General features: G+C 46.6%; 1 protein-coding gene across 3 annotated transcripts in view; it reads right to left on the bottom strand.

The window, feature by feature from the left end:
• LOC119170863 (uncharacterized) overlaps window positions 1–26,250 on the bottom strand; it is a 103,532-nt gene that overhangs the window by 65,763 nt on the left and 11,519 nt on the right. For all 3 annotated transcript variants that reach the window (XR_012893685.1, XR_012893684.1, XM_037422143.2), the window contains exon 2: window positions 10,721–10,889. Coding sequence is in view for 1 of the 3 variants with exons in the window: in XM_037422143.2 (XP_037278040.1) it covers window positions 10,721–10,882 (162 nt within the window). In the remaining 2 variants the exon portion in view is untranslated. The remainder of the gene's footprint in view (window positions 1–10,720; window positions 10,890–26,250) is intronic.

Genomic DNA, 26,250 nt, shown 5'->3' with positions numbered 1-26,250 from the left:
CCTCAAATTCTATCTTGCTGCTAGCTTCCCTGCACTCAAACGATGTCTATCCCATGTCCCCCTGTACCCCCTTTGGGGTATTCCCGTGTGCTCCCAAAGCAAGGCTACGTATTCCATGTTGCTTAATTTTCAATCTTGCTCGAACCTCTGATCTGATGCACAAGACAGCATTGCCGAGCATCAAACCCGGGACCATGACCCCTTTTCAAATTCCTCTCACAACATCGTACCTATTGTAATTCCAGAGTGCCCCATTTTTCATCACATCTGTATTGCTGTCGCCTTTAGTCGCTACGCATCTTTCATGCTCCCTTGATACTCAGCCCCATTGTTGATTCATATGCCCAGATAATTGTATTTATCCTCTACCTCCAGCATGACCTCCTGTATCTTATGCTCACTGCCTTCGTTATTGTCAAAAATCATGATTGCTGATATTTTTCTACTTAATTTCAAGCTTATCCTCCCTCATTAAGATATATTAATATCTGGTGTTTAACATCCCGAAACCCCTCTCATTACAGCAGATCTCCCTCATTACTGCAGATGTCTATCAATCTCTGCCGATTTCCTTTGTTGTTGGTCAATAATATTTATTTTATTTATATATTTATTTATGAAATACTGCATGCCCATTCAGGACCCAGCAGAATTGCATACATATATAAGTAATAATATTAGCATTACACATTGAAACAAGAAAATGTACATGCATACATATATACATAAACGGCAAACACTGTAATAGGAACAAAAATTTTAAATGTAGGAGAAAACCAAACAGTAAAACGACTGATAGGTAGAACAACTACAACAGTGTGTTCTGTGCCTATAAGCAATAAAGTAAGGGCCGACACAAAAACTACAGCTCTCGATATACCACAGAAAAAAAAAGAGATTGATCGCTTGTGCACAACAAACTGGACCACAACTCATGAAAACGAAAAAGAAGATACTATTATGTCCTATTTAACCCTTTTCTCCATAAACTCAGCGCTATGTAGTCATGTCAACGGGAGTGTTTTCCACTTATTTATCATGTGTGGAAAAAATAAAAGTTTGAAAGCATTAGTTTTGGTGCTAAGCAGGGTTAGGCCGGCATTCAGCATGACGGTGCCTAGTTTGTAGGGTTGAAAGGGGCGATACATAATCTTTTCACTGTAACACTAGTTTTCTGTGCTTCAGCTGAAAAATAAACTTTATTCCCTGTACCTTAAGTCGAAGTTGCAATGTCTAAATACCATGTTGAGTCATCAAAGTAATTGGGGAGTTAGTCTGCCGATACTTTAAATAAATAAACCGTACAGCTTTGCACTGAATCTTTTCGAGTGCATAAATGTTTTTTTTTTTTTCTTGCGTGGATCCCAAACAATAGTGGCATATTCAAGCTTCAGTCTAATAAGTGATAAATATGCTAATTATTTTGCCTCAGCTGGTGCTTCTTTTAGCTTATGTCTGAGAAGACAGAGTTTTCATAAGGAGAATGCACAAATGTTCGATATGTGTGAATACCATTTCAGCGTATTTGTTACAGTTATCCCTATATTGCAATTTTTAACTTTAACGAGTGAAATGGATTTCATGCGAGGACGGAAAGGCAGGACACTTACTTATCTTGTTATTTTCATGAACACAGTTTTCTGGTTAAGAAACATGTCCCATTGCTCACACCATTTATGAAACTTTTTCCATGTTAAGATTAGGCAGTACTTCATCCTCTGAACATTTAACTTCATTAAATAGCACACAATCATCAGCGAAAATTCAAAAACAAATTTGTTCACGAATGCCATCGACGATATTGTCGCGTTCCATCCTCAAGTTTTGTTATCACATCCTTTCACTGCCAATAATTCTCAGCGCAAACCCCGCCTACACTGTTCGAGAAACTTCGGGATGGCAGTAGATCATTTTGTTCAGATTAAACCTGCTTTGTGAACGTTACAGATTATTCTAGAACATATGTCGCTGCTAGCAATAACCCTAGAATATTCGATGGCAAGTGTACAACTGCCGACACGATTCGCCGCTTGTCAGTTGATCGACGCTCTGTTCACCGCTGTCAATGTCTTACTTACCTTTTGTGTGGCCACAAGTTCGGCCTGAATAAACAGTTTCTTCCTCGACCTGGAGTCTGCTCCCTCCATTCACATCACGACCCCGTGACATCTGGTGGAGGTGCTGCTTCGTTCATATACCGGACACCCCTGTCAAGCCAGGAGCCCAGTCCCCGTCGCGGAGAAGACAACGATGCCAGGCATGAGCAGTGAGTTAGTTGTAAGCAACAAGGTCTCCTACCGAAGTACGGGCTTCTACCGGACGCGACACAGATGACCAAGACCTTAACGTTGATCACGGCAATAATGACAGCGCCTGTGCCACCTGCACCGATCTTGCTTCTGCAACCCAAGGAGCCGCCAACTTTTCGCAGTTCCCCACTCGAACACTTGGAAAGCTGGCTGGAAAGGTTCGACCCCGTCGCCTTTTTCAAACCTGGACCAACCATGACAAGCTGCGGCACGTATATTTCGCCCTACAAGAATCAGCATGAACATGGTTTGAGTATTGAGAAGCTACACTTCTGACGCGAGGCATTTTTCGTGCCGCCTTTCTGGACAACTTCACAGGCGTTGTCCGAAAAGAACGAGCTGAAGCCTTATTGGAGAGCCGTGTACAGCTCACAAACGAAAACGTTGGCATGTACACAGAAGAAATGACCCGCTTTTTCGTCACGCCGACCCTGGCATGGCTGAGGATAAGAAGGTCTGGTTCCTCATGCGTGGTGTCAAGCAGGAGCTCTTTGCGGGACTCATTCACAACCCGCCCAAGAATGTCAACGAATTCCTGACAGAAGCTACAACGATAAAGAAGGCGCTCGAGATGAGAACAAGGCAATACGAACGGTGCTCTCCGATCGTGGGATACGCCGAGGTTCAAGCCTTCAGCACCGACGACCTTCGTGAGACTATCCGAGTGGTCGTACGTGAAGAGCTGCGTAAGATGTTTCCGGAATCACAGCCTAGAGTGGACTCGATCACCAACCTCGTTCGTCAAGAAGTCCAGCAAGCCCTTGAACTCACCGAAGCATCGCAGCCTAAAGCGGAAGCAATGAGCTACGTCGCTGCAGTGCGCCGCAGTGCTCCTCCATGCCCTCGTCAGGACACTGCCGAACCGCAGTTCTTCCGCCAGGCACCACCACCACCCCTGCCGACGCCATACCGCCCGCCATCCAGCCAGCGCTTCGCTTCGAGGAAGACTGACGTCTGGGGCGCCCCTGACCACCGCCCACTGTGCTACCGGTGCGGTGAAGCAGGGCACACGTATGGCCGCTGCTAGTATCGCCAGATGGGGCTACGTGGTTGTGCCATCGACGCACCGCGTCCACAGTGGGGTGAAAGACCACGTGAAATCGCCGACTATCTTGTCGGAGCGCAGAAGACACCTCCGGAACCATCTCGTTCACCCTCACCAGGCTGCTACCTCACCGTACCAGTGGCAGTACGCTGGCCCAAATGGGCTGGTCGCCTAGCCTATTTCAGGAAAACTAAGGGCAGCAACTGATGGAGGTGCACTTGCTGTATGACGAACAGCCGCAGATCTTCCTTCTCCACCGCCGACGAAGACGCGACGAAGCCTCAAGAACTTGCCGGTTCCCGAATGCAGCTCCAACGTCGATACTTCGCAGCCAGCGGAATACCTGTTGACGCAACATTGAAGCAGCGGTACAAATCGTTGTAGCCGTGATTTAACGCCACCACCCAACTGCAATGCAAGACGACAAACTAGCGACCTCGACGTCCTCATCGACGGCCACAGCGTCACAACTCCTGTCGACACCGGAGCCAACTATTTTGTCATCAGTGGGACGTTCACCGCGAAGTTGAAGAAAGTTAGGACAGCCTGGGAAAGCCCTGAAATCCGTACCGCTGGAGGTCACCTAGTTACGCCGTCAGGAATCTTTACAGCCACAGTCACCATTAATAACAAGATTTACCCCGCAACAAGCTTCATCTTACTACAGCATTGCTTGAGAGGTGTAATTCTTGGTATAGACTTCCTAAGCCTCAACGGTGCTGTCATCGAACAAAAAACAAAGTCCATAAAGCACTGCCGCCGCACACATTGTCAGGAAGGCACGCCTTCAATGTGCTGGAAGATCAAGTCACTATTCCTCCTCCCTCCAGCGTCAGCATTTTCGTAGGCACTCAAGAATCAACAGACATGCAAGGCGTCCTTGAAGGCGATCAGCACCTGTTGATCAATGGCGAAATTTCCGTGAGGAGGGAGGAAATTTCCGTGAGGAGCAGTGAGGAGGGAACGCAACAGTGATGCTCACGAACTTCATCAAAGAGTACAAGCACGTGAACAAAAGGCATGACGGTTGCCCACACTAAAGAGATACTGGAAGCCAGCAAGGCTTTCACCCTAACCAATTTTGCCAAATGTACTTCGATGACTGACACCTTTCAACTAGCTTTCAAGGTTAATCCGAGCCTTCTGACGCATAAACAAGAGCAGCTCAAGAACCCGCTGCTGAAATACAAGAACTGCTTTCCATCATCATCGAGAATTCAACAGACCTCTGTCGTGAAACATCGAATTGTAATAGATGAAAATGCCAGGCCACTGTGTCAGAGTCTCTACAGAGTTTCGACGCAAGAAGGCGAGGCAATAAAGACACAAGTCGACGAAATGCTCCGGGACGACATTATCCAGCCTTGAAAAAGCCCACGGGCGTCACCGGTGGTGTTAGGGAAAAAAAAGGATGGAACACTACGCTTCTGCATTGACTATCGCCGACTGAACAAGATAACGAAGAAGGACGTATACCCTCTCCCCCGAATAGACGACACCCTTGACTGACTCCAAAACGCCAAATACTTCTCATGAATGGACCTCACTCAAGACAGGCTATTGGCAGATCGAAGTAGACGAGAGAAACCGAGAAAAGACTGCGTCTGTAACACCAGACGGCCTCTTCGAGTTCAAGGTCATGCCCTTTGGTGTTTGCTCGGCACCTGCGACGTTCCAGCATGTTATGGACACCGTGCTCACTGGTTTAAAGTGGAAGACTTGCCTCGTGTACTTGGACGATGTCGTGTTTTCCTCAAGCTTCGACAAACATCTCCAGCGCCTTGAAGCTGAACTTCAAGCAATAAAAACCTCCAGACTCACTCTGAAGCCAGAAAAGTGGCGCTTTGTATACGAGCAACTGTTGTTCCTGGGACACGTGATCAGCAAGTCTGGAGTACGCCCCGACCGGCAGAAGACAACATCCTTCGCTGCATTTCCGTCACCCCCTGACAAGAAGGCCATGCGTCGATTGCTCAGCCTCTGCGCCTATTACAGGCGTTTCATCAAAAATTTTGCCTGCATCGCCGAACCACTCACTAACCTGACAAAGACCGACGTCGAGTTCAAGTGGGAAACCCCGCAGGAGGAAGCATTTCAAGAACTAAAACGACGCCTGCAGACACCACCAACACTTGCTCATTTCGACGAAAACGCCGACACGGAACACACCGACGCAAGCAGTGTAGGGCTCGGAGCCGTCTTGGTGCAGAAGATTGGCGGACTTGAAAGGGTCATCAGTTATGCGAGCCGGTCGCTATCTAAAGCGGAAGTCAACTATTTTCCACAACAAAAAAGGAGTGTCTTTCCATCATCTTTGCTACCTCCAAGTTTCGTCCTTAGCTCTACGGCAGGCCTTTCAAAGTTGTGAGCGACCACCATGGCCACTCTTGGCTAGCTAACTTGAAGGACCCTTCAGGTCGCCTCGCACGGTGAAGTCTGCGACTTCAGGAATTCGACATCACCGTCATTTACAAGTAGGAACGAAGGAACTCCGACGCCGACAGCCTGTCTCGCGCCCCTGTTCAACCACCGCCGCAGGATAACGAGGACGGCGACTGCTTCCTGGGAACCTTAAGCGTCGATGATTTTATAGAACGGCAGTGTGCCGACCCTGAAACCAAGGGCCTTGTGGAATACCTAGAGGGCAAGGCTGCCGTTGTTTCAAAAGTATTCAAGTGAGGACTGGCATCGTTTTTCTTGCGAAAGGGTGTCCTCGTCAATAAAAACTTTTCACCACATTGGGCCAACTATCTTCTCGTAGTACCTTCGGCATTACGTCCAGAAGTCTTGGATGCTCTACACGACTAGTCGACGACTGGATGCCTTGTTGTCTCCCGTACACTCGCGAGAATATGGGAGAAGTATTGCTGGCCACGACCTGCCGCCGACGCCACTCGTTACGTTCGGACATGTCGAGACTGTCAATGACGAAAGACACCACCGACAAGCCAGCCGGTCTTCTCCAGTCTATCGAGCCTCCTGACTGGCCGTTTCAGCAAATAGGCATGGATTTACTGGGGCCGTTCTGGACGCCGAATTCCGGAAACAAATAGATCATCGTAGCAACTGACCACCTCACCCGCTACGCCGAAACAAGGGCTCCGTCCAAAGGCAATGCCACCGAGGTAGCAAAGTTCTTCGTCGAGAGTATCGTCTCGCGTCACGCAGCTCAAGAAGTCGTCATCACAGACAGAGGTACCACTTTTACAGCGAACCTAACTCGGGCAATCCTGAGGTACAGCCATACAAGTCACCGCCGGACCACCGCCTACCATCCACAGACCGATTGCCTCACCGAGCGTCTCAACAAGACCATCACCGATATACTGGCCATGTACATCAACGTCGAGCACAAGACGTGGGATGCAATTCTTCCATACGTGACCTTCGCATAGAACACGGCCGTCCAAGAAACGACGCAGATGATGCCGTACAAGCTGGTGCATGCAAGGAGCCCAGCCACGATGCTCGATGCCATGTTACCCAACGTTAGCGACGAAGAAAACATCGACGTGACTGTCTATCTCCAGCGCCCCAAAGATGCTCAACAACTCGCCCGCCTGCGCATCAAAAATCAGCAGAAGCCGGACAGCCCCCGTTACAATCTTCGATGAAGCTACATAAAGTACCAGCCCGGCGAAGGCGTCTGGATATGGACGTCGATACGCCGACGAGGACTGAGCGAAGAACTTCTGCGACGGTACTTCAAACCATACAAGGTAGTTCGACGTCTCGGCGCACTTGACTATGAGATTGTCCTCAACGACATCACAAACTCTCGATGGCGCCGTGCACGACCTGAAGTCGTCCATGTCATGCGCCTCAAACCATTCCATGTGCATTAGGGACATAATGACTGTATTATTTGTTGTTTCTCCATAATTGTGCATTATTGCTTATGCCTATTTGTCATACTTTTTTGTTTTACTGTTACTTTTGCATTCATCTTGCTCTCGTATTTTCTTTTAGGCATCAAGACGATGCCTTTTTCAAGAAGGGTAATGCCACGTTCTGTCCTCAAGATTTGTTATCGCATCGTTTCACTGTCAATAATTCTCAGCGCAAACCACGCCTGCCCTGTTCGAGAAACTTTGAGGTGGCAGTATATTATTTTATCAAAATTACTCCCACTTTGTGAACATTAGAGATTATTCTGGAACATACGCCGCCACTACCGATAACGCTAGAATATTCAATGGCAAGTGTATAAATGCCGACAAGATTCGGCGCTTGTCAGTTGATCGACGGCCGACGCTCTGTTCGCCACTATCAGTGTCAGTGTAACTTTCCTTTTGCGTGGCCACAAGTACGGCCCGAATAAACAGTTTCTTCCTCGACCTAGAGTCTGCTCCCTCCATTCCTGTCACACGTGACAATATTATTTACGTATACAAAAAACAACAAGGGACAAAGCACACTTCCTAGTGGAACACCCGATGCCACTGGCAACTGCCGCAAGCAATGGCCATCGATACTTACAAACTGCACTCTGTCACTTAATTATACTGTACCTTATATAACACAAGAAACTGCAAAATCAGGTAATCCTACAGCCTGAAGCTTTAAAATTAGTTTTGCATGGCATACAAAATCAAAAGCCTTCTTAGAGTCAAAGAAAATAATGTCCACCTATCCTGACTTGTGTCATGAATGTGTCGTGACCTGGTACTGTGCAAACAACGAAGCAACGTTGAGCCGCTGAGGAAGCATGGAGGCCATCCACCAATGGTACTTGAAGCGTCGACACGTTGCCAGGTATCGAGGAGGCACGTACTACGTTGTCCCTAGCTGAGAGGAGCCCATGGACATGATTTGTACAAAGTATCACGTCGCCAAACAAGTTCCCTGGAACCACAATGAAGGCCTGGATTCCTTCCGCTGGTGGTTGGATCAATACTTTCTGCGGCTGTCGCTTTGCGGGTTCCATCAGCGATGATAAGTCACAGTGTTCTTCTGGAAGATGCATTACTTCAAGCTAGCAGCGGAGGTTTGCCAAAGCCTTTTGACGACTGCGCCCTTGCTGTGAAAAATTAGAAACAAGAGACACCACCTTTCCTGTGGGCTGGCTGTTATTATTCTGGGCTCGTCTTTCTCGTCTTCGCGCTGGTCCAGCGCAAGAGCCAAAGCTTCTTTACTATTTCTTATCACTACAATAAGTAAAATTTCCTGCCATATAAAAAAAAATAATTAGTGCAGGCACACAGACAAGAAAAAGAAACATTCAGCATTCTTGCTGTGGACCTGGCCAAGGTATGAAAATGCTTTTTAACGCGATAGCATCAAAAAGCCTGCTTCACAGCAATTCTGGTGTCAGGGTGGGCGTCGTTGGTTGTGAGCTAAAAGTTTTTTCCCTCAACTGAAAAATGGAGAAAAATGCAAATAAAATAAATAAACATTACCAAGTCCCAATGAGGACCAAACTTGGGTCATCTGCGTGGCAAAGAGGTGTTCTACCACACATCTATGCGTCTGCTTAGTAATACAGTTAAATAACTTCCTCTTCTGGGAAATGCAGTGCGAACAACGCTCATGTTTTATAAACATAAGTGCCCTGTATACAAGCTTCCCAATACAATATGTATATAGCATTAATGTTACGTCGTACACATGTACATTACCACCAGGCATTGAAACATGTGATTATTATAATGACTTCATGCTTTAAAGCCAGCAATTTTTTTGAAAAGGCACACACGTTACTATGCATATTCCTTTAAAAAGCTCTTAGACCACCCAGCGGTCGAAATTCAGTTGTGATGGGAAAATTGTGAACGAGTGTACAACCAACACGGAACCATGAGAATTTTTCGATTTGGAGCAGTGATAATGGTGTTAAGACGTTTTTGATTATCGAAACCGTGACGACCCCACCTTTTTGCTTTCTTCTGCACTTCCCCCCGCTTGTATAGTCTCCCACACCACTTTGCCCTTTCGCCAAGCGCCCCTTCCATGCCCCTCACAATCTCGCGTGGCATACGTCATCGCTGGCGCCCTGCTTGAAACACTATCCACTTCCGGTTGCCACGACTACGGTAGTCGACTGTCAGTTGCGTGCTTGTTGGTGAACTGTGGCTGCCATAATTGTGCCGGTATAGATCTTGCGTGCGGGCACGCCTTCAAAGAATAACCAACACGATGGACCCATATGGGGACACGCCATGCCCTGCACGTGTTGCACCTGATGAACAACAACAAGCAGAGCAAACAGATGCTTGCAGACTGACCAGAAGTTGTAGGCTCTTGCTCAACCAATCACAGCATATTTGGCATATTTGGCTTGGCACATCAGAGATGTGGCATGGTGCGTCACGTGAAGGCCCGAAAGGCCAGGAAAAAAAGAGGCACTGTTTCTTAGAATTTGTGGTGTGCTGGCGGCTCGTAGCACTGCCACATGTAGCATCGTTGAATGCGATGGCATTCTGCACACTATGCGCGCGTTTACTTAAAATCCTCGAAAAAATATCGGAGGTAGTTTATGGGCCTTTTAAAACCTGTAGAGAGGGTATAGCAAGTCTGGAAACATTTCAGCTATGCAATTGCTCATGGTTAAAAGCATACTACCCCTTACATATAACGCAGCCATATGCAAGCAAAAGCTTACTGACACAAGCCACTTTCAAACTTATTGATTATATTGTAGTAATCCACAATTTAAACTTCTCTAGCAAGATCCAACAATAAAAAGTATACACTAAGTGGTTGAAGCATGCACTAGGGCTAGGATATTGCTTTTGCATTCAACTCTTACAGGTGAAATTTACCGGTCCCCCATTTCTTTTTTTTTTTTTTACACGTAGGCTCAATTTATATGTGTCATATATATATGCATGTGTGCACGTATGCTGGTTCACCCACTTGTTGAATAATACACCTAAACTTAGATGCTTCTCGCGTTCAATATCATACATTGTCAAGAAATAAAGAAAACCGCTCAGGGGAAACTAATTTCCACCAAGAATGTGACCCTCTAGAGATACAATTTCAGCTCTGCTGTCATCTGATAAGTGCATGAGCCCAACAAAAGCTCTGCACACATGGCATTGTGCTATACTATTTGCCACATAATAGAAACTTTAGCCTGGCGAATCGTACACAAGCTGTGCGAGTGTCGTTCACACAGTGGTATCAGAACGCAACTTCAGATTCCAAACACTGCAGCCAACAACATCGCTTATACATCATTGTTTCAGATAGGTTGGGGCTTCAGCTCAGATAATTATGAAGCATGTCTCATCCACATGCCTTAGTGCCTCGGCCAGACCATGAAAACGGCAAGTTACGTGGAGTTTTGTGTCGGTCGAGCCTACAATTTTGTAACGAATCGCACAATAAGCTTTTTTTTTACTACACCAAGATTATTTCTTACAATGTTGCAGCGCAGGGGCAGCTGCATGCGAGTGCTAGTGAACGGCGATCTAAGTGAGCGCAGCTCTTTGATGAGCACATCACGTGCGGGCAGATTTGGTTGGAGCAGAGACAGGTGGGCTGCATACGCCGGAATGCTGGTCCACTCACTGGAGGCCTCCATGCTGCATCTGCACAATCGAGAACCAAAGCTTAGGGGCTGACATGGGTCTGCAAGACAGAATTTTAAATCACCAATTATCCGCAGCATAATCGTCATTCTTTTGAGGCAAAGTGCCGGCACACGGTAAAAGTGCGCAAGACTGCGACAGAGATGAGGCTTGACACACACGAGCGCTGCTTTGCCACAGTGTTTTATCTGGGAACAAGCAGCCACATATATGTAGTTGCTAGCTTTATAATGTATACAAATATATAATAATCATAACCACACATATATTATTAAGCCAACATGGCAGAGGCCACACAGTAAAGCAGGGAGGAGGGAAGAGGTTGCAGACAAACAGATAAACAATTTTACAGATTGATGATCACAACGTACAACATTGGAATACAAATCATGTTTATATCAGCATGCATGCGACAAAGTTGCAATTCATAAAAATAGATTACAGACAAGAAAGAAAAGGTTCCTTCTATGAATGCAACTTTTGGCACTGAACATTTTCAGCCAACTTGGAACTACCTACATGAAGGATGCTCATTGGCAAGTGCAGAAAGTTACAGAAGTGTTCATGATTAGTTGCGGTAAGAGAGGGGTGACAGAGGGTAGGAGTAGGGTTTAATGACCTCGTGCCTAAACACCAAAATCAGACGCACTGGGGGCACAGCTGAGGTTGATGCAACAGAAAACGCGCAAAAGCACCTCGTGTAGCGCTCGGTGTTTCTGTGTGTGTTCTTGCTTATGTCCTTCTCGAATAGACTCCAAAAGTTATGTTTAGCAGACTGTGCATACTTGTATTTGAAATACACCAAAGCATGTGGCCAGCAGTTATGAAAGCATTTTGTAAACGGCTTGGAAAGTATGTCAAAGCATACATTACTGAATCTTGCGATTCCTGACTCACTGTGGAGAAATTGTATGATAATAATTATTGGGGTTTAGCGTCCGAAAACTACCGTGCGTTTGTGAGAGAGGCCGTAGTGGAGGGCTTCAGAAGTTTCGACCACCTGGAGTTCTTCAATGTGCACCTAAATTTAAGCACAAGGGCCTCAAGCACTTTTGCCTCCATTGAAAATGCAATGGCCACAGCTGGGATTCGATCCAGCTACCTGGCGGTCAGCAGCCAAGTTCCTTAGCCACTAGACCACCGTTGCGGATGTGGAGTAATCATAGGAAAAAGTGAAAGTATCGAGGCATTCGTGACACTGTTTCAAGCCCATTCTATCACTGTATTTCTTAAGCTAGGCTCTGCATAATATACAAGTCTGAAATTTCAAATTCCATGTGAGATAAGCTAAGGATTAGTGTAGACAACACATGATTTCATTATTAACATTAGAAGGCAATTGAGGCAGAACAAGGCCAGGCTGTACCTTTGCATCTAACATAATTTCCTCAATCCGTCTCTTTGTGGATCATTGTGTTGTTTAAGGGACAATAACTTGCACAGAAAACTTTGCAGAGCTAACATCTTCCATCTTCACTAACATCACTCCATCCTAAAGCTCTTATAAAACAAATGATTCAGTAATAAAAAAAGTAGTGTTATTTAAGTATTTAGGCATAATACTCCCTTTAGATTAATTACACTGGACTGCTCACATAGAACATATTACTAATGAGGGTCTAAATCAACTCTACTTTCTTAAACAACTCTTGCATTTCACTCTTAGGGACACAAGAATACACACTTGCAATTCATTGATCTGGTCATTTCTAGAGTAAGCTTCAATCATATAACATCCTCACCTAATGGTTCTAACATGGTGCTGAATAGAGCTGCTTTTCTGGCTTTTCTGCTTGTTTTTTCTTGATATAAAAGTATACACCACAATTTTCCTTATTTATTCTGTTTTCCACTTTCAATATAAGCCAGCAAGTTATTTACAGTTCAAGTTCATTTCTGTTAGCCACAAAAGTGCAAGCTACGGTGAAGAAAACAGAGTGACAGGGTCCATGATCACGTATGTGCCAAGGATGCTTTGGCATGAAAGAGATAACTGGAAATCACCCACTTGTAAAACGAAGCCACACAGAAATCCATACATATACACATAGGCGTGTGCACGGTTCACGTTCAGGGTGGGGGGAAGGTTCATTGCAGCATCTCCTCCTATTAAGTGAATGTATGGGGCAGATATTGCACCCCCCTTAGATGACTAGGAGGGTGCCCGGCCCCCTAGTCAATGCGTGGAGGATGTGTCGTGCCCCCCTCTTAGGTGAATAGGGGGTGCAGCCGCCCTCTCTGCCCACCTTTTGCGCATGCCTATGCATATATACACTCAAACCACATTATAACAAAGTTGCTGCTTATATGAAAATAGGTTGGTTATAAAGGTATATTTTAACACTAAATCTATTGCAAGACTGTTCTTCACTTACTTTGTTATAAACAATATTTTGTTATATCAAAAGTTGTTGTATTGAGGTTTCAAAGTATTTCAGAACGAAAAGCACCTTAGTTGAAGAAAAATTTGTTCTGGTCTAAGGATCAAACCCAGGACCAATGCCTTTGTGGCTGAGTGCAACGAATACACTGTCGTCAACTATCTCTTTCCCAGCCCATTGAGTCAACATGCAAGAGTCTGCAGAACTCATTTGTAAGAAAGTAGGCAACTTCAGAGACTTTTTGCAACTAAACTTTAGCTCAACATTTTCGGTATGGGCAAATTTGTTTAGTATATATAATTAACTTCCAGTAATAACTTGAACGGGCTCTTTGATAGTTTTGTGACTGCCTTATTTAGCGCTAGAATGATCGTACTAATAAATGCCGAGATGAACATGAAAATAATTATGAAAACTGGTGCACGAATGCTGTCGTTATGAGCAGTGATGGAAGTGACATTTTGCTTTTTGAAGCAAATTTTGGAGCAGAAAAAATTGTGCTTTGAAGCAGGCTTAAGTGTCTTCGAAGCAGAAAAAAAATGCTCCAGCTTAAGATTTTTGTTGGTGTTTTAACGACTTCTAAAGTCTGAAACATCGCTTAGGCATCTAATAAATATTTATATTTATTATTAAACATTTTCTATACTAGTATACAAGCAGTATAGTAGCCTCATAGGCGTAAATCATGGGGGAAGGGGGGGGGGGTCAAGGGAGTCCAGACTTGTGGTCAGGCTGGGGAGGACAGTCCTTAAGAGTGCCCCCTTGAGATTTAGCTTTAGAATGTGATATATTTGAGTTAACAGTTCACTGTACAGTGCAATCATATTGATACGCAACAGCCGGCACAGCCTGTCTGCAAGAAAGAGAAAGACGACGTTGGTGGCTGGTTGTTGATGAATTGTCGCCATCTTGTTCACCGAGCACAGTGCATCGTATTTAATTTATTAAATAAGTTACCCGTAACATTATTGGTGGAGGTGGACGACTCCCGTACCTCGATGGAGACGCGCAGCGGTCGCAACACCGGGGACTCTTCGGCTACTTCAACTGCCAGTGCCTCATCCCCACCGGTCTCTCGATCCGAGTCGACAACCTACGTCACCCTGCCACCCCTGCGGGATCCTGGAACTTTCTCCGCTGACGGCACCATCGACGTTGACTCCTGGCTGCACCGGTACGAGCGAGTCAGTGCTACCCACAGCTGGGATCCCACGCTCATGCTCGCCAATGTTGTGTTCTACCTCGACGGCACGCTGCGGACATGGTTCGAAACCAACGAAACCGAAATCACAAGCTGGGATCTTTCAAATCGAAGATCCGTGATCTTTTCGGCGATTCATCTGATCGTCAGCTCGCTGCCGACAAGACTCTCGCCACTCGCGCCCAGACGTCTACTGAATCGTACGTCTCATCGGCTCTTGACGTCTTGGCGCTTTGTAGCAAGGTCGACCAGCGCATGTCAGAAGAAGAAAAAAATTCCGCCATATCCACGAAGTGAATGATGATGAGTGGGCGAAGCTCCGGAGGTAAACCTGGTAAACAATGAATCCTCTGTACATTTTGCCCACTCAATTTTATTACATCGCTCCCCCTAGCGTACGTCGCCGCACTAAATCGAACGATTGCCTTCAACCAATGACACGCGCCATATGTGACATCATTCCTATTTTATAAGATCTCGCGTCTTTCATCAACTACAAGTACCGCTTTCTAGTTTATAACATCTTGCATCTTTTCATCATCAGCTACAAGTACCACCATCTAGTAAACACTACAAGAACTAAACGAGAGGTGGCTACATACAGGAGACGGTACCGCCATCTAGTGAACACTGCAAGAACTAAACTAGAGGTGGCTACATACAGGCTACAGGGGACGCACAGCCCACACCCTAAGGAGCTTCGCCCCTAAAAGTTAATCACGTCCTCAAAGGGATTGCTAACGATGCCTTCAACCTGCTGGTTTTTAATAATGTCACGAGCATCGACACGATCCTGACAGAATGCCGCCGTCTAGAACAGGCTAAAGCCCGCCGGGTCACCCACGGCATCATGCGCCTGCCGAACACAGCTGCTACTTCCTCTTGTGATGACGTCATCCGCCCAGTTCCCCGATGTGACAACCTCACCCGCATCATTCGTCGTGAGGTCGAGGCAGCCCAACCAGTAGCTACTCCATTTCCAACGCCTGATCCTTCACCGACCACTATCTCACTGATACAAGCCGTCGTTCGTCAAGAATTATCGAACGTCGGCCTACACACTATTCAACCAGTCTACTCTGCCGAGCCTTTTTATCGTCGTCCCTCCGCTCCTCGATTTGGTTCCAACTACTCTCGACAGCGCGATTTGTCCGAATGGCGTACACTGGACGACAAGCCCATATGCTTCAACTGCCGACGTGTCGGTCATATTGCCGCAATCACAGGGCTCCGCCGGCACGCTATGGGCCTCCTACTCAGGCCACTTCTGACCACCAGTTGTCTTCAACATTTGATTTTGATTCCCCTATGCCGACCACATCCTCTGATTCTGCCGCACCTCTGACGAGACCTCGCTACGCCCGCTCACCATCCCCTGCTCGCCGTCAATCTCGTTCGCCCCCACAACGCCGTCCTACCTCTCCGACCTATTCGCAGCGCCCCCGATCGAAAAACTAGGCAGTGCAGCTTCTGGAGGGGAAGCTGCATTGACGACTACCTCTGCAAGAAATCCTCGTGTAACGTTACCGACCACCCGGAATCTGTTGAACGTTACTTTAGACAATGTACCTGTGCGCGCAATGATCGATACCGGCGCGCATGTGTCCATAATGAGTGCTGCTCTTCGTCGCCGCCTAAAGAAAGTTGTCACACCCGCCTTGAACCGAGCCGTTCGAGTCGCCGATGGGGGAACTGCCGCGATTATTGGCATGTGTTCTGCTTGTGTGACTATCGCCGATAGAAGTACTGCTGTTCTTTTCACCGTTATAGAAAATTGCCCTCATGAAGTAATTCTAGGCATGGATTTTCTAACCGCTCACTCGGCCCTTATAGATTGTTCAGCCGGCTGCCTTGACCTTGAAATGCCTCTACTTTCTGATCTGACCAACCCACCCCAAAGTCGCCTTTGCTGCATTGATTTCGCACGCCTTCCGCCTAGCTGTGTCACACATATCAGCCTCTTCTCTACACCACCTGTACCTGACGGCGATTACATGGTGGCACCGATTCATGCCGTGATGCTTACGCATGGCGTCGCTGTTCCACACACCATTTTGACAATCGTTGAAAACCGCACACGCCTTCCTATTGTCAATTTTGCCCTCACTGCCCAAATTCTTCCACAAGGTATCTCCCTGGCCGAAATTACTGCTCTACAAGACCATACGGTTGAACCCTTCAGAGTAGATGATTGCTGCACCTCAGACCATGAACCAACTCTGTCACGTTCATCAAACGTCGACGTTGACCACATGGTACCATCAGACCTCGCTCCTGGTCAAGCGGAAGCCCTTCGTCACGTCCTGGACTCCTATAGTGACATTTTCGACATCGCCAGCACGGCTTCAAGCCGAACGAGTGTTGTTACTCATCGCATCAATACTGGTGAGGCGAGTCCCATTCACCGATGTCCATACCGTGTTTCCGCGTCCGAGCGCACAGTCATACAACAGGAAGTCGAAAAGATGCTTGCAAAAGACATAATCGAACCCTTTTGTAGCCCCTGGGCTTCTCCTGTCGTCCTGATCAGAAAGAAGAATGGAACATGGCGCTTTTGTGTAGATTATAGGCATCTCAACAAAATTACGAAGAAAGATGTTTATCCGTTGCCTAGAATCGACAATGCCTTAGACTGCCTTTACGGTGCTACGTATTTTTCCTATATCGACCTTCGATCTGGCTATTGGCAGATCGCTGTGGATAAGATGGACCATGAGAAGACCGCATTCGTCACTCCTGACGGGCTTTATCACTTCAAAGTTATGCCCTTTGGTCTCTGTAATGCGCTGGCCACATTCGAAAGAATGATGGACTCATTGCTCCAAGGGTTTAAATGGTCAACCTGCTTATGTTATTTAAACGACGTTATCGTTTTCTCGCCCACATTGACTCCCATCTCAAGCGTTTATCGGCAATTCTTGGAGTTTTTCGTCGAGCCGGACTTCAACTGAACTCGTCGAAATGCCAGTTTGCTCGTTGTCAAATAACCGTACTTGGCCACATCAACGATGCCGCAGGAGTCCGCCCGGATCCCGAGAAAATTCGCGCCGTCACGGACTTTTTTGTTCCGAAGTCAACAAAAGACGTTCGCAGTTTTGTGGGCTTGTGCTCCTACTTTCGACGGTTTGTTAAGGACTTCGCCATGATTGCACGCCTACTCACAAACCACCTGAAGAAGGACATCCAGTTTTTCTGGGGCGCTGATCAAGCCTCATCTTTTTCCCAGCTCACGACGCTCCTTACAACACCACCGATTTCAGCCCATTTCGATCCATCAGCTCCAACCGAGGTTCGCACTTACGCTAGTGGGCATGGCATCGGGGCAATGCTAATGCAACATCAACGCAGACATGACCGTGTTATAGCAAATGCAAGCCGCCTGCTATCTACAGCCGAGCGCAACTATTCAATCACGGAACGTGAGTGTCTTGCTCTTGTGTGGGCAGTCCCCAAGTTTCGCCCATACTTTTACACGCGTTTATTCCGGGTAGTCACCGACCACCACGCGTTCTGCTGGCTGGCCTCACTCAAGGATCCCACAGGAAGCTTCGCTCATTGGTTCCTACGATTACAAGAATACACGTTCACCGTCACGTACAAAACAGGGCGGTCACGTCAAAATGCTGATTGTTTATCACACTACCCTGTGGAAGAGGCTGCCCATACTGACACCTTTCCAGACCTTCTGTCTGTGACGCAGCTACTCAACCTTGGCCACGAACAACGCCTGGATGCTTCTTTGCGAACCATCATTGACAAGCTTGAGTCAATGCCTCGCGACGCATCTCTACAAATGTTCCTGGTAAAAGACGGCAACCTGTATCGCCGTAACCTCGATCCATATGGCCATGACTTGCTCCCCGTCATACCAGCACATCTTCATGCGACTGTTCTCAACCAACTTCATGACGCTCTTTTGGCGGGCCACTTGGGCGTCTCTCGCACATACGACCATGTACGTCGTCCTTTCTTTTGGCCTGGTCTTGCCCGCTCTGTTCGACGCTACGTCGCCGCTCGTGAGCCCTGCCAGCGTCGCAAAAAGCCATCTTCCCTACCAGCAGGATTCCTTCAGCCGATCGACATTCCCGTTGAACCTTTTTTTCGAGTTGGCGTCGACCTGCTTGGCCATTCCCAATCTCCAGCTCAGGCAACAAATGGATCGCTGTCGCCACTGACTATGCGACACGGTACGCTATCACACGAGCACTTCCGATGAGTTGCGCAACCGATGTGGCGGACTTTCTGGTATATGATATTATTTTAGTACCCGGAGCTCCACGCCAACTTCTCACTGACCGGGGCCGGACCTTCCTATCAGCTGTCGTTGATGAAATCCTGCGCTCTTGCTCTGCCAAGCACAAGTTTGCCACTTCGTACCATCCGCAAACGAACGGTCTTACGGAGTGCCTCAACCGCACCATAACCGACATGCTTTCTAAATACATAGCAGCCGACCACCAGGACTGGGACGTTCATTTGCCATTTGTGACGTCCGCATATAATTCGTCACAACACGACACTGCCAGCTATTCACCATTCTATCTTCTATACGGCCGAGAACTCGCCCTACCATTTGACACCTTGCTGCCCTCGGTCACTGAGCATGCCGGCGAAGCCATCGCGCGAGCCGACCACGCAAGCCAACTCGCCCGTAGTCGCCTGCAGGCTTCACAGGAGCACCAAAGACAGCTCTACAATTCCCATCATCGAAACGTGCACTTTTCACCGGGTTCCCTTGTCCTCCTCTGGTCCCCCACTCGGCGTGTAGGGCTTTCTGAAAAACTGCTGTCACGCTACACTGGACCATACCGCGTCGTTCGCCAGGTGACTGACGTTACATACGAGATCGTTCCAGCCAATTCAACGTCATCATCGTCACCTTCGAGTGACATCGTTCACATAGCTCGACTCAAGCCTTATCACCCTCCTTCTACCGCATCCGAGTTGCTCAAGCACCGAGACCGTGTTTCTACCACCGGGGGGTTATGATACGCAACAGCCGGCACAGCCTGTCTGCAAGAAAGAGAAAGACGACGTTGGTGGCTGGTTGTTGACGAACTGTCGCCATCTTGTTCGCTGAGCACGGTGCATCGTATTTAATTTATTAAATAAGTTACCCGTAACATTATTCATAAAATGTTTTCTATCTTTTACTGCGTACCTGTGTTAAATGCATGTGGTACAATTGCAGGAACGTTGGCATGCCTGGATGATCATTGTCCCAGGCTGCCTGTCTTGCCTTGCCAAAGAATCTCTTAAGGGGATCCTGGTTGAAGTTCGCCATTAAGAGATATTTGTAAGCGCACTTGGTTAACAGGTACTCAGTTAGCGCAAGCCTAGAAAGCATTGTGACCCCGAGGCCTTCCACATTTGTTGGTGTGAGAAACATTTCCTTCACAATCGCACCCAACTGGAGCTCTCGTTCCCAGTCATGCAGCCACTGAATTGAGTCTCTGGTCACAGAGAGATCACGGCTACTATATCGCACCTCTTCTGTTGGATGCCGTCTATTCATGGAGTCAAAAAAGATTGTTCATTCTTTCAGTGAACACCATTGTTCCTGCAGCTTCTTGGGCATTCAAAAGTTTTATTCAGCATAGAACTTGATACCACAGCACACATAGACCGGCTGAAGGCTTGCAATTCCAGCTTAACGCGCATAAGCTCCATTTTCAAAGGGCACATATGGTGCTCAGTTACTTTTGGGCAAAGTTTTAGGCCTCCTACGTTCTTGCAGTCTTCCTTTTACGCGGGCGTGTACAGGTTCCATTTCACCCACTGCCCGTTCACCTGTTTAAACAGTCTGTTTCTGATGCATTTGAATAGACGAAAGACACAGACACCTTGTGCTCCTCATTTACGGAATACTAAAAAAATTCTTCATCTCACCAAGCTTCCCACTGATGCCCAAGTGCATCCACATCTTTCTCTTCATCGCCGCTCCGTCACAGACAACTCCATAAACTAGTGCACCAGCGTTTTCAAGCATGACGATCCCCTGGAGGACCAACTGGCTAAGTACAGTCGCTCTAGTACTACCCTTTGATGCGAATACACCGGTCAGTTGCACGTAACTGTCCCCAAAAGGGCAAAACATGAACACCAGCGCATGATTTGCGAGCTCAGAACAATGCTTATCTTCTTCACCACAGTCCACGAGACCGGTGTAGGTTAGAGTGTTGGAGTTCACACTCTTCCGCTCTCTTACCAAAATTTCATCAAATAGAAGCATGTCGTGTCTCTCGAAGTCAGTTTTAGAAGCCAGCTTTCCTTTTAACGCTTCAAAAAACTCTGCAAAGCCGCATTGCATCCCAACCATGGCAAATTCTTTGATGGTTTTCCCACTGGGCCGGGGTAGAATCTTATTTCCGCAAAGAAACCTGTAGCCTGATGACGTCCGAATGTGCAGAAGACAAAGCAACAACCAATCTTGGTGGTAACGGATTTCTCACTTCGACACAGCCTTTGCAGCTTTTACGCATTCCTTCGGCAGCGTGCAATGCGACACTGGAAAAGGTGATTTTCGCGTCAAGTCATCCAAGCTGTTCTCGCCCACTTCTCTCAACTGTCCCTCACCTTTCACTAAGTAAGTTTCCAGAGCTTCTTTTCTTACCAGAGGTACTTTTAAAGCGATAGCATGCAATATACCAATTTGGCAAAGCCTCAATTTCACCTTTTTTAGATGGACTTAGGGGTAGCCGTATTCTAGTCGTCCGCCGGCACTTTTCCTTCCGAACTCGGTGAACCCGTAGTGTGTAGGACAAACTCTTGCATGCACGGCACTGATATTCTGGACTATCGAAAAGAATGGCACACCTTCTATGACGCCAAAATCCAGTCGCGTGGACGGAGCCACACTCTACTTTGATCCCAGGAAACGTCTCCTGTGTTGGACCACTGCGACGAACTGGTTTCTTGTTGAAGACCTTGAGCATATGCGTGACGTCAGTAGAATGCTTGGTTCCTGTGCGAAAGTTCACTATTGTGCTAACTTCTCGCTGGAGCACACTTTCTGTCATCTTCACACCCTCTTTGCTGATTGTGAATTCGAGGCTCTTCTATATAAAAATCGGTGTTTTTGCCGATGCCTTTTTCAGCTGTAAGAAACAGATGCTTGGAGCCGACAATACGACTTGTCAGCTCCAAGGAGCGCTTGGCATGATGATTTCTCGTTGTCCTAAGAAAGTTATTCACATCTTAGATGAATTAGGCTGCGAATACTCGATTTGCATGCCCGGCATTAGCATGTCAGTGTCCCTAGAACTACTGGCACTGAGTCTTTCTTCATTGCAGATACCAGCGCTTGTTTTCTCATAGTTCAGAGCAGTAAACTCATAAGAAGAGGAGGCTACAAGACACACATTCTCAAAGTCTTCAACTTTGCGAGCAGCGGGCACGTTCGTACCTTGAGCCACTGAAGCATCTGTCCCTGCATGCTTTTCACAATTCACGTCAGATGCAGTTCATTTTCCCTTTTTTTGCGAACACCAGACAAGTAGCTAGGACAGCGAGGAAAGATAGAAGGCACAGCGTCCAGTAACAACAATGGTCGTTTTCGTTTGTCAAGAAAAACTTTGCCACCAAGCTCGCCATAATAGCGCCGCCGGTCAATGTCACTGTCCAAGAAGTGCTTCTCACAGACGTAGTCATGAGGTGCTGCGCGAGAGCTTTCTTTGGGATGGCGCGAGCCCACACTTCCCACCTTGCAGGGTCACTAGGAACTTTGAAGGTAATTACCTTCTTCTTGCAGGATGCGTAACCACTGCTGCGATTCGGTACAACACATTTCCACCTCATTCTGAAGAAGAATTTCTCAAATTCGGCGAAGTGCTATCCTCTGTCGTGGTGCGAAAAGCGTGGGCAAATGGTCAGCGCCACCGGCGCAACTGAAACCACTGAGAGCACGAAGGAAGTTTTCCTTTCTGCATGACTGGGAACACTTTGAAAAAAAAAAAGTCGTGACAGCTTGGAGGAACTTTCCGACCTAAGGGCACCCACGCATGCGCGCCCGCAATGTGCCAGCGAGCAGCGAGAAGCACGTGCATGAGGCAGACGTCGTCTGCTCCAGGCCATTTCTAGCAGCTCGTTTCAGGCGCTTTGCGGCCGTAATTCTGGTAATATCAGTTAGCAACTGCTGCTAAAACATTTGTCACACCTAGTTATTCATGCTACACACGAAAATTTCAAAAACTTTGCAGTGTGCGAGGCCCTATCACGATTTTTATGCGACGTGTCCAAAGAAGCGCGTGTAAAAGATGGCAACAGGCCAAAACCGTCATCTGCCGAGCGCTGCCGTAAACCACATCGCTCCGTGACACTATAGCGTTACCCTCGCTCGCTGGCACAGCCTGGGAGTTTCTCGTCCTCAAGTACTTCTTTCACCGTGCTTCAAACCGGGTCATACCTCAGTCTTCGTTCCCACGGCCAGTTTATTGAAGGCATTGATCCAACATGACCAGATTGGAGCACCGTATCTATGTTAGACCACATGCTCTGGCAGTGCCCCTCGTTACGCAATGCTCAGCACATAACTGAAGGGGAATGGGACTCTGCACTCAGGAGCTCAGAAGTTGCACATCAACTCTGGGCTGTCCAGAGGGCCCTCGACGCGGCCATGAGGCAAGGCCTACCCGTTCCGACGTGGGGCCGGCCCGCTGCTCGTCCTCTTTGAGGTAGTGTTCCTTAGGACCTCAATTAAGTTCTGTGTCTGTCTGTTCTATCCCTTTTGTTTTCTTTTGCATGTGTTCATGTTTGTCTGACACTTGAACCTGCTAAACGTTGTAGTGAGGCTTTCACGATTTCTGCGACATCTAGACCCCCCGAAGAAATCTACACAGCGAAGCATAAGTTATGGAGAGCTTAAACAGCTCGCTGACGCAAATGGAGAGAGTGCATGCAAGTTTATGATTATTATAGTAGTTACAACAGAGTACAAGTTACCAACAGCTTTAAACAGCTCCCCTGTAAAAATAGAATACACAGGTGGCTTTGTTTTGCTTGTAGTATAGTTTTTAAGGTGCTCACCTACAAGACAGAAATCGACCCTACGTAAGTAAACCCAGACACAATCACATATCCTTCCCTTCTGGTCCCTTAGTGGCCCGGCTACCTGTTCCTGCTCAATCTTTCTCAGCCATGGCTGAAAAAAAGACCTGGGTGTGTTTTGATTTGACAAAGGACACTTGGCTTACCATAAGACAGAATGAAAGATAAAACCATGTACTATAGGCAATAAGGGAAAACGACAATTGCACAGCTTTGTTCACATGTTGGAGCCTTTTTGCCACCATAAACAACAAGCTTTGCTTTTTTGTCATAGATACAGGTTGTGTACTTCATTATTATAAAAGTATTTGCACTTGAAAAAATTTATTGTGTCTACGTGTGCCACGTTGGAGTCTTAAAACGAATATGCCTGCCCATTTTTGGCATCTAAGATGCACTTTTTTAATGTCTAAAAACCTGCCCTCTAGCCATAACTCCTATATTTAATGCAGTTCCAAGTGCATTTATCCGTCTAAGTGCCATCTCCACTAACAAATACCAAAATAAAAACCAGGAGGTTCTGACCTCACATTAATGAAGTCAGAAAAACATCGACGTATAAGTGCTTACGTGGTTACTCAGAAACAATCATTGAGGAAAAGCAGGAGATCACAGACATCTAAGGAAAAAAATGCCAGGCCTGCATGGGACGTGCAGAACCATCACAGCGAAAGCTAGAAAAGCAGCCTTTCAAAGCCTTTTCTATAAACACTCCTTGGGTAACTGCTACAAGCGCACTTGCTGGGTACTCACTACGCCATAAATAATCATAATATTTATGTAGCAGGCCAGAATTCACTACGCTATCCTTCGTCATTGTTCAGAGAAGCGTGGCATACACTGTACACTTGCTAGGAATGTTGTGCAATTTTTTATGCACTGGCTGATGACGATGAAGAAATATGCATGAGGTGGGTATGTGCCACAGTTAATAGGCGATCAAGAACAACTATTTTAATGGGTGGGATAATTGGACGACCCACTTGTTACACAATTCACATTGTGTGACGCCTGGTTGTTCCTTTGATGTTCTAGAACCCTTTACAACTCATATTGACACGATTCATTTCTCAACATCGAGCCTGCCTAAGGACAGTTTAGAAACGAGTTCCAATCACATGTGCAAGGACCAATACATGGGTATCTAAAAGAAGTTGTTTCGTCCTTTCACTTTCTATCAGTGATGTTTTCGTTAGAGTATCTGATTGAAGTATCACGTGAAAAATTGTGTAAAGACGTCGTCGATGTTTTACTGCCTGTACCATTGTACCGTCAGCTATACTATGCAGGCTCAGGACAGCATGTACTTAAACAACTTAAAAGAATGCTTGTAGTGCCAGGGGTCAAAACTTTTTTTTTTAAATTTCAGATTTGTACCTAACCTGTTAAGACTAGGTTAGAGGATAGGGGATTATTTGTCCCAAGGAACACACGTTGTTACATATGCAGTAAACCGGAAACAATTGAACACGTGTTTATAGATTGCTGGAGCAGAGTCTCTTTCTGGGACATATTCTTGCGAAACTGGACAAAGCTATTACCGTAAAGTCCACACAACATCCCCTTTTTTTTTCTGTTAAAAAGAGGCCTTATGCTCTAATCATGTTTCTGGGCCTACACAGTATATGGCAAACCCGGTGTGCTTTTGAAATTTGGTTATCGAAGTGTGATCTGTGCGATAATATTTTTGCGAATTAGTGTGCCACTTTTTTAAGTGCTCAAAGGGCAAGAGCATGTGCCAAAATGGATTGTGTCCATTGAACCATTGTTACAAATGCCACAGTATTGATCAATAGTCAGCGTGGAGCTGATGGTTCTTCATTGAATTTTGTGGGTGTATTCAATGATACACTCGTATTTCGTCCAATACCTCAAATGTGAACAGTCTTGATATGCAAGGCAATAAAGAAAAAAAAATGGCGTGGTGCAGTGCTAGAATACTAGGCTGCCACGCAGCGGAACCGGGTTTAAGTCCCCTTGTGTCCTCGGTGTTTTTAATTTACTGAGGCATTTTTTTTTCTTATTTCTTGTTATACTGGGTTACGGACACCAGCGGTGGCAGCAGCAGGAGCGGAGAACTACGGCGCTGCTTGTGATGCATGTTCTGATCTCATAACAACTTTCGCTTTGAAAACGGCATTGTGCACAATGTGGTGGATGAGTGGCTTGCTGCAGCCTCTCTCCCCTATAATTTTGGTGCCTGTCAAGCTATCAGGACCACAACAGAGGCATGTCCTCAGCATAGTTGTGCAACTCCGCCACTCATTTTGATGGCAGACGTCAACCTATAACCTTTTGAACTCCTTAATAACCCACTTGTGGCTGGCACAGCCTTTCTGCGCCTGTTTCATACTGCTTTTTTCCATGCAAGTTGTTTCCTGCAGTTCATCCATCAAAGATTCAGTGCCAGAGTTCATGTTTGCAGATCCTCAGGGTGGAGATACGATGTTGAGCATCGCCTCCAGTGTTTTTTTTCAGTGCCATCATCTTTATTTTAATATTCAGGAGTTCACCATATCGTGATGCTTAACGCCATCTTCTTCAACAATTGTGGACTTATACGTACGAAAAATTGTCGAAAAATACCATGGGACGACCACACTTTTTAAAATTATGCCATTTGCCTTCTGCTGAGTGTCTCCTTCAAGAAGCTGCTATTTTCGAGTATTTGAATGTCATGTTGCGCACCTGACCTTCTCTTTGCATAGCACTGTTGTTGAGCTTTTCTGTCTTC

This window comes from Rhipicephalus microplus, chromosome 2 (assembly GCF_043290135.1).
Source record: "Rhipicephalus microplus isolate Deutch F79 chromosome 2, USDA_Rmic, whole genome shotgun sequence".
NCBI lineage: Eukaryota > Metazoa > Arthropoda > Arachnida > Ixodida > Ixodidae > Rhipicephalus > Rhipicephalus microplus.
The sequence above is the reverse complement of the archived record's forward strand: the minus strand, read 5'-3'. Positions and strand labels throughout refer to the sequence as shown.